The following is a 20,327-nucleotide window of genomic DNA, read 5'->3' on the forward strand; positions in this document are numbered from 1 at the left end:
AGCTAGACCACTGTCTCCCTAAAGACACCTACCAAAGCCCCACCTTCAGGAAAACTAATGGAGGGGGTCACCCTGAAATATAAAGAACTGCCTCTACCTTACTTTCCCAGCTAACCTTCCCCCCTTTACCATCTCCTCTCCTTCCCAAGTCTCTTTCCCTAAAATTTAGCATCCTCTTAAGGCCTAGGCAAACAACGTTTGGGATAGGAGTCTGTCCCCTTCAGAACAATGATTTCAGAACGAAATGCCAAGAAATGAAAATGAAGTGATCAGACAGGGACTCCATCCTGGGGTCGACCATTTCCTGAGAAACGAGAGCCACATCACCCATGCACTGGGCATGAAGTGAGCAAGGCCACGGAACACCTGCCATTAAGTAGGTGCTCAGTTACTCTCCTTCCTTCAAAACACCCAACTGGCTAATAACTATGTGCTCCAATCACGATCAAGCTTGAATACCACCCCCAAAGCAACCTAATTTGTTTGAGCCCCACTCAGAAAAGTGCCAGAAGAGCCAAGAGGCCTTAAAAAAAGAACAGAGCTACTATAATAAACTCACTAAAACCAGCATGTGAATAAACATGGTAAAAGAAAAACTTCCAATGGTTGGACAATTCTGGGCCAACACACCACATGTTTCTCATTTACCACTTTCATTCATCTAGTTTTTACCATAACAGAAAAGTTTAATCTCTACTTTCAAGGATACACTTGACCTTTTCTCCCTGAAACAAGTATCAAACACTTTATTCCAGTTCCTGCTAAGCGGGAACAAACAAATTATTCCAGTTCCCACAAGGCAGGTTGATCTGAAAGAGGAACACTCCCCACATTCTTGACCTGGACATCAATGCTCCAGGACAGTGAAGAGGGGGAAGAGGAAGAAAATTTAACTAAAATGATGGTTTTTAATGGGAACCAGAGATATGGTTACAATTACATAGTCCGACACAAAAAACCCGTGGGTGATCAGGAGTTGGAAGGTTACAAAATAATGAGGGTAACACTGGGTACAGGAGAAAGCCGCTCCAGAACTTCAGGAGCCAGGCTAATACGGCCTCTCCCTGCGGTCCTGTCTGTGCTCACCCCTGCAAGAAAGAGTATCCATTAGGTCTGAGTTACCAACCTCTCTACCCACCCCACCCCAGAAATCCTATCTGCCCCTGCTACCCAAGCCCAAGAACTAGCTCATATCTCCCTATAGGTATAGAGAGTACACGGGAGTCTACAGATTAGCTCCCCCAGATAATCTTCCTTCCCTCCTTCCCTACCCACTATGGTTACAGTCTCAGCTTTCCAACCTAGCCCTCAAAATGAAACCACTGTCCCAAAACCTTGCAATCCCATGACCTCTGTTCAACTGCTCTACTTTCATTTCAATTTAGAGTCTTACTTACCTGGAGTCCATCTTGCCAGGGCCAAAGCCACCTCTGTCCCCACCACCCCGGCCCCCTCGGAAGCCCCCACGGTCCCCGCCTCGGCCTCGGTAGCCGCCCCGATCATAGCCTCCTCTGCCACCACGACGATCGTCTCCATAGTTACCCCCTAGGAAAAAAGAAATATGATATATCCCCATATCACATCCCCCAAATTCCTCCTACCTTCCCTCTAGCCTCCTTTTGATCCCAACTCCTTATCACCAGCTCTGCCTCTTCCTTACCCATATGAGAGCCTCCTGGTCCCCCTCCTGGGCCATCTGGTTTAGGGGCCTTACACTGGTTGCATTCATTCCTCCAAGAGAAGTTCATGTTCTCACACGTACTGAGGAAAATAAGACAATTAGTCAGGGCCGGGGGGCGGTAAGACAAGACCTAGAATTACGAACACTCCAGTTACCTTACGGATACGTGAGGAAAATGAGGCCTCGGAAAAGCAAAAAGGCTTGTTTCTCAGGAGCGAGCCAGACAAAAACTGCAGGTTATTGAACCCAGTCCAATACCTTTCCCACTAGAGCTACCTCACCTAGGTGACTCCTGGCCAAGCCTGTCAAAGTGTACCTTTGACATCTATTAGTCGGAAAACACAAGCTCTACCATAGTACCAAAGGGCACACGTGTAAGAGGGCTGAGAAAAGAATTAAAGTTGTTTCACTCACGGATTAGGACACTTCCAGTCCCCTGCTCGCTGCTGTCCTCCACCGCCACCGCCACCGCTGGGGAATCCTCCTCGGCCCCCACCACCACTGCCACCACCTCCATAGCCTCCACGGCCCATGGGTCCTAGTGTAGACAAAAGAATACGTCTGCTCCGCTTCCAAGTCTGGTTAACCTAACCTTCTCTCCTATGCAAACCCTTACCACCCTCTCTCCCTTCTCTCCCCATCACCTCTTACACCAGCAGAAGTAGATCCTCACCTCCTCGCCCTCGGCCTCCACGACCATTGCCACCACCCCGATTGAAGTCTGCTCGCCGAGTAGCAAATGAGACCTTGATAGGATTCCCAGAGAATTCTTTACCTAAAGAAATAAAGGAGGTATAAAGAGACTTTTTATTAAGACCTGTGGGTCTAAAAACACACTTGGTACAATCAAGAGAAGACTCTGCCTTCTTGTAAATGTTTACAATCTCATGAAACATAAGAAAAAATAAGACCACGCCAAAATAGGAGTGTTGGAAGACTCATAGAAATCCTCAAAACACAGGCCGTTTCCCAAAGCTAGTTACCCTGTCCCCCACCCCTGCCAGCCTCCGCATACATACCATCAAACCAATCAATAGCTGCTTTAGCAGAAGGTGGGTCATCAAATGACACTGTTGCCTCTCCCTTCAGTTTTCCTGTTTCCCTGTCTGTGTACAGATTAATCATGGGCTGTCCTGTTTTCTTATTTGTCTGAAAAAATCAACGTGAGATAACATCAGTCTTAAAGAAGACAGCACTATCACAACCATACCTTTCTATTTCACGTAACTTGAATTAAAGCCATCAACTATAACTGTTTCTCACTTCAATATTAAAAAATGAAAGTAAAGATTACAGACTACAAATTCAAAAGTTTTAGACACTCCCTTTTTTATCAATTGTGCCTTTGTGTTAAAATGTGATTCCCTTTAAAAAATGGCAAAGGCTAATGTTCTTTCTTCAACAAATTAAGCAGGCAACCATTAAGACTTTTTTTTTTCCACTAAGGTATGAAATCCAAAAGCCTGCAGCACTGATAGAAAGCACCCACTCTGCTCCACAAGTACCTTAATGATACCAATCTGCTTGAAGTAATCAGCTACAGACTCAATTGTAACATTCTCGCCCAGGCCTTGCACGAAGATGGTGTTGTTGTCTGAATTATCCTGTTCTGCTTGTCAAACGCAGAAAGAAACATGAATTTGGAGAGGAAACAAGCAAAGGTAAAACAAGTCAGTGACTCTTAATAACCTAACTTTAATACTTGCTATTTCGCTTTCAAAGAAGAAAAATTCTAAAGCAAGCAATATACTTTGGTTTAGGTCAGACAAAAGAAATCCCCATCCCTTCTATTTTATTATCTGAGTACCAATATGCCAGCCACTTCACAAATTTAAATTTAGTTTTACAACTACCCTTTGAAACATGATGATACTCACTAAAGAAACCAGGGCTCAGGAGTTAACTGCCCAACCACACAATAAGTACACCAGTTGTCAACGTTAAGACCCCCAAGTTAAGAAACCTATTTTACACTAAAATCCAGTATATAAACATAATTAAAACAAAAAATACACTAAGTGCTTCCCTTTCTGTGTCTTTTTCGTTCAATAATTTGGTTACGATCCCCATTTTTAAAAGCCACTGCTTTAACTGAACCAGCAGTTCAGGATTATGGTCCACACACAGATGCATCAGCATCTCCTGAAACTTGTTAGAAATGCAAATTCTCGGGCTCCTCCCAGACCTACTAAATTGCTGGGAGAGGAAATCACCACATCAGGTATTTCTGATACATGGCTCATTTATAAATCACTGTTAAGTATAGCTACACCTAAACTCCCTTCCCCACATTTTCCTTCTTCTCTACCCCTGTTCTTCACATCCCTTTAAGTTTCAAAGAACATCCAGGAAAAGTCCTGATACCACTTGAGCCATTCCTTCATGCCACCTCTGGACTTACCAGAGTCATGACGTGATCCTTGGTCCCGAGGGCCTTAAGTGACATGAAAAAAAAACAAAAAACAAAAAAACAAGGAAAGAGGAGCCGTTAGTCAACAGGCTGAGAAAGACAAGGAGAAAAATTCACACCAAATCCAAACTTTTGCAAAATATCAGGTAAGTGCTCACAGCCTCACTCCAAACCCTGTCCTGGGTTGCCTGCCCAGAGAAAAATCCTAGGCAGGTCTGGGGAAGACAGAGGCCCCTTTTCTTAAGACCTGTATGTAACCTGAGTCCCCACAGGGACAACGCCACACTTCAGAAAATGCTGCCTCCCCCAGCTCAGGCTGGGAAATGTCCTCAGCACAGACTGGGAGGGCCAGGAGGGAGACCCCTTGAAGTTAACCAACTCATAGCTTGGCCCTGTTCTCTCACCCCAGAGAGAAATGGGCTCACCACCAGCAATGTGATATGCATCCATACAGTTTCTCCAAACTTTAACACCAAAGACACTTATCCCTTGTAGAACAATTTTTAATTTCATCTTTAGAAACCATTCTTAAAACCATGTTTGTTTCCCCCAAAACCACATGAAAATAAAAATCATACATAACAGCTATTGTATTTTTTAAGCATGTCCCAGGGAACAGACCAGAAATCTTATTTCCATAATGCAGCCTCTCTTTTTTTTCCAGAGACCATCTTTGACCAAAGTTTATCTGAATTCATCATAAATAAATATTGTACCCACACTCAATGACACCTAAATCATGAACCCAAGCCTTTGGCTTTAAATGTTGAGACAAATCAAGAAACCTTTTGTTAGTTAACCAAACCAGAAAAGTTCCGGCTTACTGGGAGACTTCTCAAATTTGCCATTTTTCCATGAATTCAGTTTTGTGCTGTTTAAGACCTGGTTATTTCCCATGAGCCACACATACTCCCAACCTTTCTTGGAAGTAGTCCACACCTTCCTTCCCAGAGCTAGTTTCTATTTGCCCATCTGAATTGAGTTTAAATGCGTGTATGTAGAATCGCATCGACACCATTCAGTATTTAATATATAAATATATACCAACTTCACCATCCTCAGGGCAGGGCAAAAGTTCACATCCCTCGTCCAGAATTAAAACATTTGGAGATTGTTACACACACACACACACACACACACACACACACACACACACACACACACACACACACACACTAACCTCGGACACACTGATCAAAAGGGTCCTAAAGCCAAGTCGGCCCCACGTGTCCCAGCACACTCTCCAGCTTCTCATTACGGTGCTCACTAAGTGCCGGGTGTGGCAACAATCCTCTCAGAGGCCTACTTAAACACCTCTTATTTAACCTGGGTCAAACCGAATTGGTACCAGATGCCTGCTGAGTCTTACCCCTGCCTGCCTCCAGGTTAGCACACATCTGGCAGCAGGTGGCATTCTACCCCACCCCTTTCTGGAGGTGGTTCTGGACACTCCAAAACCTTTGACACTTAAAACACGTTAAGACATCTGCAAATGAACAATCAGACAAAGCATTGCTGGGAGTTGGGAATTTTGGAAACTCTGTTCACTTACCACCAAATTTATTGAAGCCACCACGGTCACTTCCGCTGGAGAAGACAAGTTAGAAGAAAGGACATGAAGCTTCCAACGGCTACAAAAGGGCGGTTTTTGATTTTGTTCAACATTCCCCAAACATGGGTAGGTGTTTTGGGAAAATGATAATACAAATGGCTACTAAAATACATTCCCCTTCCTGACCACCCCTTGTCTGACCTTTGAGCATGTCACACACACGTGTGCAATTTCTCAGACACAATTTTTAAGGATTTTGCTTTAAAAGGTTATATATCTATTTCCTCTGGAAAAAAAAAAAGACCCATTTTCCTTGGTCGTTCTTCCGACGTAGCAGATGTTTTTTCCTCTTGTCGCGAGTGGATGACAACCCAGTAGTTGGTTTAAAAACCCTACCCCCGATTTACCCAGAAGACATTTCACACCAGGCTGGGGTAGCCCTGAACACATTTTTGTGGTTTTTTGCTTTGAAAGCAGCAAGCAGACCCAACCCTGTTCCATAAAAAGTCAAAACCAAAGGCAATTTCCCCTTAAAGCGAGACAAACTTAGCTAAGCCCTACCCTAACTACTGAGCTGTTTTTGATCTCTCCCCACCCCCGGGGTCACCCCTTCTAACACTGTGAGAAGAGCGGAGTATTTTGCAATGTCACCTTTCATACCTGTGGCACATAAAATGCAGAGCAAGTTAACAGTCACATTAACAGTTGTTTTTCTTTTTAAAGTTTTGCATTAAACACACGCACACAACAGAGTTTTCCTTATTTTGTACGGTTTTTGAGATTGCCCCCACCCACCTCTGAATACTTACCATACACAAACTCTTTAAAAAACCTACTTTTTCCCAAAAAGGAATAACACACTGACATTCCTCCCCTCTCAAGGGAGACAGAGTAGGGTCCTTCAAATCATATTTACCAACAGATTTGACAAGTGCTTTAACATCAAATCTAAGGTTTTACTTCAACTTCAGCAGGAAGGGGAGGAAAGAAGGTCCAGTTGGACAAGTAACCAGAGGAAGGGGGACAGTGGAGCAAATAGGTGGGATACCACTGTCAAGCATACTGTATTTTGTCCAAAAGGTCTGCACACTTCAGATAGCCCCATGAACCAAGTCACACACAAAATCATTACTGTCAGTCAAATGAGTGCTCGTGGATTCAAATGACTACAGAATACAGAAAGAGAGAGTAGCCAATTCCTGGAAGCTCAAGTCAGGTTAACCATTTACAACTTCCTCAGAGGACACATGGGAATACAAGTAACAAGTAACAAGTTTCCCTATTACCAGGAGTGGGATCATCGGTTTCCCTTGCAGAGAAAGAAGCCTTTACTTCCATTTTTCTTGCCTAGGATATCAATGACTCCAATCCATATACACCCATGTTTCTTTTTCTTGAGAAATAAAAATGTCAGTACTCAAATCTCTATACAGAGGTGTGGGTAGAAGTTCAGGTTCCCAAGTTCTCACAAAAATAAAATGGGGATGAAGAAGAAACAGTCAATGCTCCTAAATCAAAGCCCCCACAAATCCCTAGAATAAGACTAACCATGCACTAAGGGACTAGGCTTCAAGGGAGATTCATGCAACCCTTCACACTGCTCAGTGATGTTACTCCCTGGCTCACAAGACACCTACCCCATGCCGCCTCTGCCTCCACGGCCGCCTCCACGACCTCTGGGTTCATAGCCACCACTGCTGCGGCTGTAACCACCGCCACCGCCCCGGCCACGGCCCCCACGGTCCTGCTGGCCTCCCCCGTAGCCGCCGCCACCACTCTGGTCCTGATTGCCATAACCGCCGCCACCACTACTACTCATGGAGGGCTGATCTTGGCCATAGTTACCTGTCAGGAAAGAAAGGATGCCTTTAAGAAACACAAAACAGACTGTGAGGTGGCATAAAGCAGTTCAACTGCACAGGTGATAAATGACAATAAAAATTAAAATGAAGCTAGGAAACAAAAGCGCAACATTTTTAAGAACCTTTTAGGGAACGGGTCGAGCGGGATACAATTCCTTACAAAAAGCAGGTATGAGACAAAGCTGAAGACATCTCACCTCCACCACCCCCTCCACCTCCACTGCTGCTGTTGTACTGGTTCTGCTGCCCATAGCCCTGAGGGGGATTATAGCTTTGCTGCTGTCCATAGCTTTGCTGCTGTCCACCATAGCCAGACTGCTGGCCATAGCCCCCACTCTGGGGCTGCCCATAGCTGCTGCTCTGAGAACTGCTACCGTAACTAGGGAAAAGGAAAAAACAGAATCATAATGCCAGCATGTCCAAAACCTTCTTTCACTTTCAGTACACCCCATTCTCTGTACCCAACAGAGGCCACCCCCGTTAGTCCTCATGCTCACTCATGCACCCCTAATCTTTCAGTCCTCTCCCCTCACCCCAGAACTCCTTACCTTCCCGAGGCGCTGCTAGGAGTTGGCTGCTGGCCATAGCCAGGGTATGAGGACTGCTGCCCGTAAGACGACTGAGAACTTTGGCTACCGCCATAGCCACCAGTTGAGCCATATCCCTGGGGAGTTGACTGTGTGCCATAGCCTGCTAGAAGAAAAAGGAAGTCACAAAAACTATGATGAAAGAGAAAAGGCAGGGAATGGGTTGAAGAAAACATTATATACCACCTAATGCTTCCCATACTTGAAAACTCAACCTCTTAGAAGATGCTTGGAAATCTTGCAACTCACAGTCAGAGATTACCCTTCTTTTACCTTAAAGCTTAATATTCCAACTTCTACCAACTTCAGAGTTCCAATCTCATCCCACCCACACCAAAGCCAGCCTCCAGGACCATCACTAATCACAGCCCAAGAGATCCCTATTAATTAACAGCATTTTAACCTGCCCATTACGTGTGCAGTACCAATAAGACAACCCCATATTATTTACACTTCAGGACCTCAGGGCAAATTCCACCTCCTGGTGTATCATGTGATATACAGCAGTCGGACTTCAAACATCTTCAAGGAAGCCATTTTCTCCCTTTAAGTATCTAAAAGTTAGGCAATACTCCCCCACACACACACCCCGCCCTCCCATTTCACTTTCACTCTTAGGGGAAATGGGGAAAAGTGCAACATAAATAGAAAAGTAAAAAGTCAAAGAAAATAATAGGAAACAATTACAAACCAATTAAGTATTTTTGTTTGAAAGGACTCAAACGCTTAAGTGCTTTAAGGGTCATAGACTGGTTAAAGCAAACACTTCAGCACTGCTTAGGTTTTAAAAAAAGCAACATTCAGAAACAGCAGGAAGAGGTGGGGTGACCCACTAAAAGAGACTCACTGTTCTGGGTCTGTCCGTAAGAACTACCATAGCTGCTCTGGCCATAGCCTGAAGCATCCGCTGACTGGCCGTAGCCACTGTAACTCTGCTGTCCATAGGGCTGACTGCTCTGCTGGGAATAGCCCTGCCCAGGCTGGGTCGGGTAGGCCCCATAACTGGAGAAAAAGACAAACCGTGCTCTCAGACAAAAACACCTTAGCCACCCTCGCCCTTTACAAACTCTGGAAGCCCAGAAATGACACTCACCTTTGGGTTGCTTGTTGAGTATAGTCTGAAAAACAAAAACACAATTATATTACCTTCAACCATCCCTAAGAGTAGACTAGGGCGAAAAGTCTTAACTCAAGCTAGCTTTGGGGCCCCCAGAGAGGAAAGTCAACGAGGCATAAATTCCCACATGAAACCCTAGTTGAGAGGAGCAATCTGGCAGACCGTAGTCAAGTTTTCTTACAATAAAGAAAAGCAAAGAAACAGCGAATTTCTACAGAGACCAAGAAGCCTTAAGTACTGGAAAAAGCAAGAGCCTTGGTGAACAGCTCCAATTTTCTGCAACTTCAATCGATGTCAGGAACTGCACAAATTTACACACATTTCCTTCTCACACCTGCTCGAAGACAAAGATATCACCGAAAGTCAAGCTAAAGTCACACAGCTGCTTCAGCAGAACAGGTTTTAATTCAAGCCAGAGGCAGAACTGTTCGGAACGTAGCCTCCACTTTCTCAATCCGAAAAACAAGAATGTCTCCAAAGAGGCCGCTCTTCACCCTTTGCCCAATCTTGGAGACTGGAAACGGAAGCTTTTAATGCAAAGCTAGCTAACCAAGAGAAGAGCGCTCTTTGATCCCAAACAACAGAGATCACCATCAAGAGCGGTCGCCTCGGGAGGCAAGTCGACTGGTACTCAAGTCCCCAGCCCTGTGGCTCCCCACGAGTGCGTTTTCTTATCTCCTCCTTGCCTGCCTCGGGACTGTGGGGAGACTCGGCGAACCGAAGAAAGAGAAAGCGCTTTTAAAACGCCACATGTTAGACGCACTGGCCAGATCCACTCGTCTCGCCGGTACAGAAAACGAGGCGCTTCCTCCCGCAGAAAAGAGCAAAAGGACGGGGAGAAGGTGGGGCCTCGGGCGGCCGTTCCTTTCAGTAACCACCTCCGAGAGAGGAAATTTAGGCGGGAAAAGCCTCGGGCCGGGTCCCCAAGTCCGTTGGACCACCCCCAGCCGTTAAGCGGGCCCAAGCCTCCGCCCCCGCCCGCGTGGCAAGCGAGGCGGGAACGAAGCGGTCCCGCCCCTTCCCGAGGGACCCCGGGGGCGAGGCCCAAACCGGACGCGCGCCGCGGAGCCTCCAGCGAAGGGTCTCGCGACAAAAAGCAGGGCCGACACGAGGCGGGAGGGGGGGTTCGCGCCGCCAGAAAGGGGGGAGGGGCCAGCAGAGCGCGTGCGCGCTCCGAATGCCCGGATGCAGCACTGCGACAAAGCGGGCCCGAGCGCGAGGCTCGGAATGAGAAGGAGAAAAGGCTACAGGGACCGGGCATTTCCATCCATGCCTCACGTTTCCAATCTCCAAGAAGTGTCCCTCCCAACCCTCACCTCAAGGAAAGGGGCTGCGAAGGGAAGACCTCCCGCCCCGCGCCAGGCGCCAGAGGAGCGAAACAAGATGGCGACATCGGCCTCCCCCTTCCACCCCTCTCCGCTGCTTCCCGCCAGTGCTGCGAGAAGACCCTACACGCGATCGCCGCTCAGGTCCCACCGAAAAACAAAAGCCCGACTGGAAGGTAACAAGGCCCGGGGCCGGCGCGCCACCGCCGCCTCGCGCCCTTACATACCGTTTGAGGCCATGTCCGCGCACGCGCGCACAGGCCGACAATCAGCAAGATTCCAATACCACAGCACCGACGCCTCGAGGACTGAACAGCCCCGCCTCCTGCGTCGAGGTTTATGTACGCCTCCCCGCCTACGCATGCCGGGGGAACGCACCAACTGCGGAAAGGAAAGGGGGAATCGTGGCCGACTCCTGCAACTCTTCAGGGAGTATAGAGGACCCTAGCAGGCAGAAAGGAAGCGTATTAACTAAGAACCTTGCAAATAATACATATAATCCTCTGTTTTTCTGACAAAGAAGTTATATTTGCTTTTCAGGACTAAGCCCACGTTTCACCGTCACCCCTATGATGGCATAATGGTACAGCCCTATTACCCTCTGGGGGCGGGGCGAGGGGCCCAGGGCGGTTGCGGGCGGAACTGTAGTCAAAGCCGGGAGCCGAGGGGCGGGAACCGAAATTCCTCAGGCTGGCCCCTTTCACTGGGCCTCACTTTCGCTCAGGATGGAGAGCTCCTGCGCTCCATTCCCCTTACACTGCATCAAATGCATCCTCCCTCCGGCGCCAGCCTCCCTCTCTGGCTCTAGTGTTCCTCCACCGACAACACACACCGACCCTCTCCCTGCGTCTAGGTATTCACTCATCGTCTTTCAGGCTTGCGTCTGCTGAAATCCTTACCAGGGTTTGTAGATTGTGGCACTTGCCATGAAAGAAAGCATGGACCCTTGGGTCCCAGTCTGGTCAAGCACTGATCGCCCACCCACACCCTCACGGCTTGGCCCGCGAGTAGCTTGGCTTGAGTAGCTCTTGGACTGGAAAGCCCAAACCCTCCGGATCTCAAAGAGCACTGAGATTAGATCAGGGATTTCCCAGCCTTTTTACTGATAAAGGGCTACTCTTTATTCTCCTGAAACCCTACCGAGGAACCAATGTGGAGATCCAATAATAACTGATATTTGTATAGAGCTGAAGTGATTTCAAATTGCACAATTAATTGCTTTCCCATTACAGTCTTATGAAGAAGGTAAAGCTATCTCCATTTTACAGGTAAGAAAAATGAGACTCAGGCTGAGTGCAATCCATGATTATAGAACACCTAAGGGTCAGGGGTCCTGATTTGAATCCAGGTCTGTGTGGCTGCAAAACACTCCTTATGCTGGTTATGCGAACACTTTGAAGTGTTCTGAAGCCTTTTCACTCCCTATAAGAGCAAGGACAAAAAGTGAAATTCAAATTAACTTGCAACTTGCACTCTAATCAGCCTTGCCTAGAGAAGGAAATTTGAAAGTATCGAATAAAACAAGACAAAGGAGGTTATTCCTGGTACATGTGCCATGCGGATTTTCCTTCCCAGCTTACCTGTGATGTGGGTTCCAGAACTTCCTTTGTAGGTTAGACACGTTTTCCTAGAGAAATAATTGTGGGCTATGCCCACAAACTTCTACTAAATTCCTGACTTAGGCCCTAATGGCCCTTGAACACCCTGTCACCCACCCCACCCCCACTGGGAGGGCATTGTGACACTTGAGTGAGGGCAAACAGAGGGAAGTCCACCCCTCATTCATTCATTGATTCTACAAATATTTATTAAGTACCTACAGTGTTCCAGGGACTGTCCAGGGTACTGAGGATGCATTAGTGTACAAAATAGATGAAGCAATTTAATAACAAAGCTAACATATAATAATAATAATATTTATATATAACATATTTATAATAACATAACACTTTGATAAGGCTTACTAAGTTTCAGGCAGTGTTCTGAGTGCTGTAAGTATAGCTTGTTTAATCTTATTCTTCACAATAAAATGTTGACATGAGGATTACCTTTTACAGATGAACAAAAAGGCATGGAAAGGTAAAAAGCTGTGCCCAGGGCTACACAGAAAGTGGCAAAGCCAGGTTCCCAACGCAGGCAGCCTGGCTCAGAGTTCCGGCTCTTAACCCCCATGCTTCAGCAAACGTCGCTTGAGCACTGCATAATATGTACCAAGCCTGGGGCAGACCTAGAGAGAAGAGGATAAAAAAATCCAGTCCCTGAGCCACAAGACCTTATAGCCAGTGGGCAAGATGTGGGTGAGACCCACAAACCCCACAAACCCCAAAGTGTATTTGAATCAAATGTGGTAAGTGCTGTAACATGGAATCAAGGACTGTGGAAACTCTTCTGGGAGAGCAAGTCATCCATCAGGTAGACAACCGCAGAAGAGGAAAAAGAGGTGGTGACATTGAAGCCAGGCCTTACAGGATAAGTAGGAGTTCACCAAGCAGCAGAGGATATGGTGTAACAGGCAGATGGAATGGCAAAGTCAAAGGCGTGGGTGGGGAAGGGCACTCATACAGCAGCATGGCAGGGAGTAACAGGCTCAGACTGTGACTTGTGAAAGGCATCCTCAAGTGACTGTTTCTCCAGGCTTATCTCTCTCAGTGAACCTCTCCTGACTCATGAAACACGGGGGCCTCTCACTCCTTAAAAGTCTCCTTACTTGGCATCCCTGCTCCGGGCCCTCCCCCCTTTCCCACTGTCCATTTAGCTCCTTCCCTGCATTCTCCTCCTCTGCTCGCCCTGCAGATAGCAGTGCTCTCCAGAGTTCTGTCTTCAGCCTCCTTTGCTTCTTCCTCGAGACTCAAAAGCCCCAACTGCAGCCTGGTGTGAAATGCAGCCCACAGACAGGTTGTCTGTAGCCTACATGTTGGTTTTAATTTTTTTAACCATTTGCCAACACTAAAAATAGAGAAAAACCCAAACTTCTGGCTTTTCTTGAAAACTGGAGGCTCTGGCCATCCAGGGCCCACTTTCCTGCAGGGCAAGGGTCAGCTGGGACAAGAAGCTGCTGAGGCATGTGCTTTCAACCGACCAGAGTCTCCATTACTTCCTAGTATTCCTGACATGGAAGCCAGAGTCAATTGCCATTTATATCAGGTGTTTAACGTAGTTGTTCTTAGAGTGGAATTAAAAGCAAGGGAAAATATTTCTTCCCTTCAAACGTAAGAAACCAAAGCAGGTCCTGGTTTTCAGGCCTCTACCTGGCCCTTGGAGGCAGTTGAGTTTGTGATTAGTTCCAGATGAGAGCTTCTTAACCTCTTTTTGTGCCAGAGTCTAGTGAATTCTGTGGATCCCTTCTTAGAATATTTTTAAATGCATAAAACAAACATTGTAAGAATACAAAGGAAACCAATTAAATGAAAATAGAGTTATCAAAATATTTCTTAAAAACATCTTCATGATCAAATATACAGACCTGATAGCATAATATCTGAATTTTGAAGTAGAACGGAATGTAAAAAGTGTTTTAAGTTACCTGCAACAGCTGCAATGTGATATGAAAATTTCTGAGATTTCTGTTGGTGTCAAAGACCCAGACACTGCTGTGGTTTGTTGCCTATAGACAGCCGATTGAGAAAAATGCTAAGTGTCAATTGGAGGTTAGTAAAAATTTAAATGTACTCTTTTCTGTCCAAATCTGTGACCCCCCCGATGCTATTCTCAGACCCCTAGCAAAGACTCCAAGTTAAAAATTGGCTCTGGAGAATCTCATCCACATCATGCCTTCAGCTCCCCGATGTGTAGGTCCAGCCATGATGCTCCTGAGTTCCACGCCTGTCTCTTGATCACCTCCAGCCCAATTTTGTCCAGCAGATGCATCACGCAGGATTGGAGGCAGCAGTCATTTGTGGTACATTCAGCTGTTCTGGCCAGCATAGCAGCCCAAGCCTTTGGTCCTTCAGGGGTAGCTCTTGTGCAGGTTATAACATCCTTAGTATCACTAATGTCAATGGCATGAGGCAACAGCACTGAATTTCCACTAGAAATTTTCTGTGGTGTTGTTGGAACCTCAGCCTTGTATCTATTACCGGCTGGGAAGCATCCAAACTTGACTCTTAACCTCCTCAAAAACTTAGTCACCACCTTATAATCCCTTTCTGCTTAAACTAAAATAGATTATATCATCTGCAACTGAGAACTCCAATTTATACCATTGTCAATGCAGCACTGTCTATATATCAAAATATTAGAAACCACCTAAGTGCCTATCAATAGGGGATCTGGTTAACTGAGTTATTATACAGCAAAATTTCTTGGTCTCGGCACTATTGGCATTTTAGGCCAGATAATTCTTTGCTGTGGGGGACTGTTCTGTGTATTATAGGATATTTAGCAGCATTCCTGGCCTCTACCCATATTGGATGTTTGTAACCACCCCCAGTTGTAATAACCAAAGTTGTCTCCTGGCTGGAGGGGGAGGGGGTACAGAGTCACCCAAGATTGAGAACCACTGTGATACAGCTATACCATGAGATTAAGAAAATTAGATAGATCTAAGTGTAGACACTATGAGATTTTTTTTTTAATGAGATGGGTCTGAATGCACAGATATAAAGACTATCTAATCTCTATTACTAATGGGAGGAAGGAGCAAGGTACTGGACAATATGTGTGTAATATGCTATTATCTAGGTTTTAAAGTGAGGGGGGAGAGTTACTTTATATATATATATATATATATATACACATATATATATATGTTTGTTTATGCATACAATATCTCTGGAAGAAGAAAAAAACTAGTAACAGTGGTTATTTCTGGGGAAGGAGTCTGAGAAACTTGGGATTGAGTGTATGAAGGAAACTCACTTTTCCCTGGATCCTCCTTTATATTTGAAATTTTTTACCATGAATGTATATTGACCAAAAAGAAATTGACTCTTACAGAGTGCCATAGCAGTAGGTGGTAAGAGGATGTTGTAGGGTGGGACCAAAGAAGCTTGATTAGTTTTGCAGTGAGCAGTGGAATGGATCAGCCTTCCCTATAATAGACGTGAGGACTTTGCAGCTGGGAGTCTACAAGACAAGCAAGGCATCTGTCAGCCCAAGAATGGCGTGAACCGAGGAAGGAGGAGGAGCCAGCTTGACCGAGGGCCTGTCCTCCAGACACTGTGGCTGGGTCCCTGCCTACAGGGCTCATGGGGAAGAGCAGGCAACATCCCTCTTCTCAGGAACTTTGAGAGGGATGGAGTGGGGCTTTGGGCCAGACCTGGGCACTTAGCCTGCAGTGTGTCTTTGTGTGACTTGGGAAGGCATCCCTTCCTCCAGGCCAATACGGCCCAAGCAGGGCCCAAGGCTTAGCGAATAGAGCAGGAGCTGAATTTCACGCAGCCCCAATTTGCCTCTTGGAGACGAGTTTTCTGCAGGACAAAACCCATAGCAACTTAAGCAGAGGCCCTGAGGTGTAAGACAACTCTGCTACTTCCTATAAGTCAAAATAAGAATAAAAGAAAGCAACCTTGTAGGTCTAAGGTGAATATCAAACGATATTTCCATCTGCAAATCACCTGTAACTGGGCCTGGAACATAACTGCATGAATAAATGTCCTTTTCTCTCTCACCCGTCCTTCAAGATGCACAGCTTCAAGTAAGAAATAATTGCTTTATTATTTCCTTGGGCAGCGCCCAGGACAGGAAGTGCCGCTGGCTGTGGGGGCTGGTGGTTAACTCAGTTTCTGTGTCTCTGTGGGAAGTTGTCATGATAAACAGAACTGGGAAAGTAAATACTGGGCAGCTCACTGGGCTGTGCTAAGAGAAAACCTGCTTGGACTGGCTAGAAAAGGGCCACACAGTTCACTGGGTCTGAGCAAAATGGCAGAAAACCTTCTAGGAAGCAGAGCCAGGAGACAGAAAGGACACGGGGCGAGGAATTTGGTGGTCATGGCAACACCAAAGGGCACAACTGTCCTGTCAAAATGGCACATCCATTTCCAAATGGGTTAGAGGTCCCAGGGGAACGAACTGGCCAGCCCCAAATACTGGTACCCGGTTCATGAAAATGAAACATGAAAGGCTCTGGTGGCATTTCCGCATCATTGCCTGTCAGGGAGGGTCTCTCGCTCTACAGACAAAGGAAAAAGGAGGAGGGCTGAGAAAAGGTAGCAATACAGGGGCTTCCTGAGAAATAAATAAAAAATCTGAAAAAACTTTATGCTTGAGTTGTTTATGCAAAGACCTGAACATTCCAAATATATTTTGTTCAATTTCATTTGCATATTTCGACAGGAAGATACAAGTAAGAGAAAAGTTCTCCTTACTTTCTTTGTGGGGGCCTAAAATGAAAACTACACATATAAAAAATTGTTTCTAATGAATGTCCAAAGGAACTATCTAGAACCTTAAGATCCACTTACATAGTTTTAATTTTTCTAGGCCACATTTTAAGAAGTATAAGCGAATCAGTGAGATATTTTACACTATTATTTTTTCAAGCTATGTCTTCAGATCTAGTAGGTCAACAAGATGAGCCTAGCCAAACTGCAATGAATTCTGTTTTCAACGAAACAGGTTTTGACTGGCTTTTTTTCTTTTTAAGAATTTTGCCCTAAGGCTCCTGCCTCTTAGCTGATTAGAAACCAGAGAACTTAGCAGCGCCTCTTTTTTTTTTTTTTTTTTTTTCTGGCTGCGTGGGGTCTTTGTTGCTACACGCAGGCTTTCTGTAGTTGCGGCGAGCAGGGGCTACTCTTCTTTGTGGTGCACGGACTTCTCATTGTGGTGGCTTCTCTTGTTGCGGAGCACGGGCTCTAGGCGTGCAGGCTTCAGTAGTTGTGGTGCGTGAGCTCAGTAGTTGTGGCACACGGGCTTAGTTGCTCTGCAGCACGTGAGATCTTCCCAGACCAGGACTCAAGTCCGTGTCACCTGCGTTGTTAGACGGATTCTTAACCACTGCACCACCAGGGAAGTCCCGCAACTCCTTTCTTTAGTGAAAGCTTCATATGAAACAACTTAGGAAAGTGTTGCTTAAAAAAAAAAAAAAAAAAGTGTGAAGAATATGGCATAGTAAAACTGAGAGATTTGCTTCTCATTTCAGGGGTTTTCTTTTTTTATTTATTTATTATTTTAATTTATTTATTTTTGGCTGTGTTGGGTCTTCGTTGCTGTGCGTGGGTTTTCTCTAGTTGCGTCGAGTGGGGGCTACTCTTTGTTGCGGTGCGTGGGCTTCTAAATGTGGTGGCTTCTCTTGTTGCGGAGCCCGGGCTCTAGGCACACGGGCTTCAGTAGTTGCAGCAGGCAGGCTCAGTAGTTGTGGCTCGCAGGCTCTAGAGCACAGGCTCAGTCTTTGTGGTGTATGGGCTTAGTTGCTCCACGGCATGTGGGATCTTCCCAGACCAGGGCTCGAACCCATGTCCCCTGCATTGGCAGGCAGATTCTTAACCACTGCACCAGCAGGGAAGTCCTCAGGGGTTTTCTTACCTGATGGTTCTTACTGAAATAAGAAGACATTATGGGTAAATTTGGCTTTAGTAATTTTTAGGTGGAGATGTATTTCTTCTCTGCAGTAGAAGAAACACATCGTTCCATCATCCAGAAACCTAACCACCATTGAGTGTAAAATTGGAGATACAGACATAGTTTATTATTGTCCACAGGGAAAAATAATGTAGCTGTGCTCAACGTAATTGTTATCGGCTACTTTTTCTATGACAATAGGAAAAACCCTCTGAACCAGTACCAAAATTGTGTGGAAATTTGCTGATAATCATATCAAAATGTATCTAATTATAGTGGAGTTATGAGGTTGTAATTCACCAGGGTTTGTCTATTTCAGAACTTCCTTTTACTGCTGCAAGACAGCAAGTAGTATTTGCAATCATGGTTCAAATAAACTCTCTGGGTGAGAGTTTTCCTGTGTCATCTTGAATTCATTTCTAGAACTCTTATTCAGCAGTGTTATCTAAAGAACGTAATAAGCATTTGAATATACTCAAGTACCACAGAGTAATTGGAATTTATCAGGAAAACCTCAGGATGATCTAGGATACCCTTGTTCCAGCTTTAGCCTAAGTTTTTAATTACAGTTGTCCCTTGGACAACACAGGTTTGAACTGCAGGTGCACTTACAAGCAGTTTTTTGGTTTTTGTCTTTTTTCCAATAAATACATACTGTAGTTCTACACGATCTGCGGTTGGTTGAATCGTCAGGTTTTGGAACCATGGATATGGAGAAACCTCATATACAGAGGAACCACGTGTACAGAGCGCCGACCATAAACTACAAGTGGAAGGTCAGCACCCCTAACCCTGCCGTGATGTTCAAGGGTCAGCTGGATTACAAAAAGCAAATAGTTGTGCAGGACCTACTTTAACTAGTAGTTCTCAATAATTCAGACTTTTACTTTAGCCTCTAAAATTTCTAAGGAATAGACCTTTAATTTTTAATCTCTGTTCCCTGGAAACACTATATCTTTCAAAAAGAGGCCGGAGGGGAACCTCCCTGGCGGTCCAGTGGTTAAGACTTCTTGCTTCCACTGCAGGGGGCGTGGGTTTGATCCCTGGTTGGGGAACTAAGATCCCGCAAGCCATGCTGTGTGGCCAAAAAGAAAAAAAAAGCCAGTGGGCAAATGAGCACAGACCTAAAGATAAAACATGTTCTGGGCTTCCCTGGTGGCGCAGTGGTTGAGAGTCCGCCTGCCGATGCAGGGGACACGGGTTCGTGCCCCGGTCCGGGAGGATCCCACATGCCGCGGAGCTGCTGGGCCCGTGAGCCATGGCCACTGAGCCTGCGCGTCCGGAGCCTGTGCTCCGCAATGGGAGAGGCCACAACAGTGAGAGGCCCGCATACCACACACACACACAAAAAAACATGTTCTGAGACATGTTCTGATGTTGAAAAGTGTGGGAAAACTGGAGAATCATTACATAGAAATGGTAAAATAAAACACAATGAGGGGGCTTCCCTGGTGGCACAGTGGTTAAGAATCCGCCTGCCGATGCAGGAGACACGGGTTCGAGCCCTGGTCCAGGAAGATCCCACATGCGGTGGAACAACTAAGCCTGTGCGCCACAACTACTGAGCCTGCGCTCTGGAGCCTTTCAGCCACAGCTACTGAAGCCCACGCACCTGGAGCCCCTGCTCCGCACACCACAATGAAGTGTAGCCCCCTCTCGCCACAACTAGAGAAAGCCCGCGCACAGCAATGAAGACCCAACACAGCCAATAATTAATTAATTAATTTAAAAAAAATTTTTAAATACCCACAATGAGGGACTTCCCTGGTGGTTCAGTGGTTAAGAATCCGGCAACTAAGATCCCACATGCTGTGGGACAACTAAACCCGAGTGCCACAACTAGAGAGAAGCCGGCAATGAAGACCCAGTGCAGCCAAAAAAAACCCAAAAAACAAAAAAAAAAAACCAATGATGTAAGTACCCCCCAGCAACACAGGGAAAGAAATGACAAGGAACTTCCTGTAACAGGAGAGCCTGTGATTTTATAAATGGGATAATATAAAAATAGATTCCAACAGCAGGAACTCCAGTTGGCATGCTGAGGGACCTTATGGCCGTAAGTGTCTGATGAGCTGGCTAGGAGCACCGTTGGAACCTGCATAAGGAGCCGAAAGGGAACAGCAGAGCAGAACCAGCACACTGCTTTAACAGCCTGCTGGCCATCTCCTCTGAAAATCGTATCAGTACTCTTGAAGATAGATGGGCAAGGATACATCCCTATGAATGAAAGCTAAAGCTCTGCATAGCACTATAACTTAAATGTATACTTTGTGTAATAATACATGTCATAAAACAA

At 45.8% G+C, this 20,327-nt stretch overlaps 1 protein-coding gene across 2 annotated transcripts; it reads right to left on the bottom strand.

Moving 5' to 3' along the window:
* Positions 1–888: 888 nt before the first annotated feature.
* FUS (FUS RNA binding protein) lies at positions 889–10,840 on the bottom strand. 2 transcript variants are annotated; one of them, XM_082669631.1, is made up of 15 exons: positions 10,762–10,840; positions 9,186–9,210; positions 8,940–9,094; positions 8,054–8,195; positions 7,703–7,884; positions 7,281–7,488; positions 5,644–5,678; positions 4,083–4,115; positions 3,187–3,290; positions 2,701–2,830; positions 2,355–2,456; positions 2,096–2,219; positions 1,661–1,761; positions 1,398–1,545; positions 889–1,088 (listed from the first exon to the last, which is right to left on the bottom strand). In XM_082669631.1, the coding sequence occupies exons 1-15, from the start codon at positions 10,772–10,774 to the stop codon at positions 1,049–1,051; spliced, it is 1,542 nt and encodes a 513-aa protein (XP_082525757.1). In that variant the 5' UTR covers positions 10,775–10,840; the 3' UTR covers positions 889–1,048. The 2 variants fall into 2 exon arrangements, with proteins under 2 accessions (XP_082525757.1, XP_082525756.1); XM_082669630.1 differs by having other exon boundaries at positions 8,054–8,198.
* Between the last annotated feature and the right edge of the window lie 9,487 nt (positions 10,841–20,327).

Source organism: Grampus griseus (genome assembly GCF_964374135.1).
Source record: "Grampus griseus genome assembly, chromosome: 14".
In the NCBI taxonomy this organism is placed as follows: Eukaryota; Metazoa; Chordata; class Mammalia; order Artiodactyla; family Delphinidae; genus Grampus; species Grampus griseus.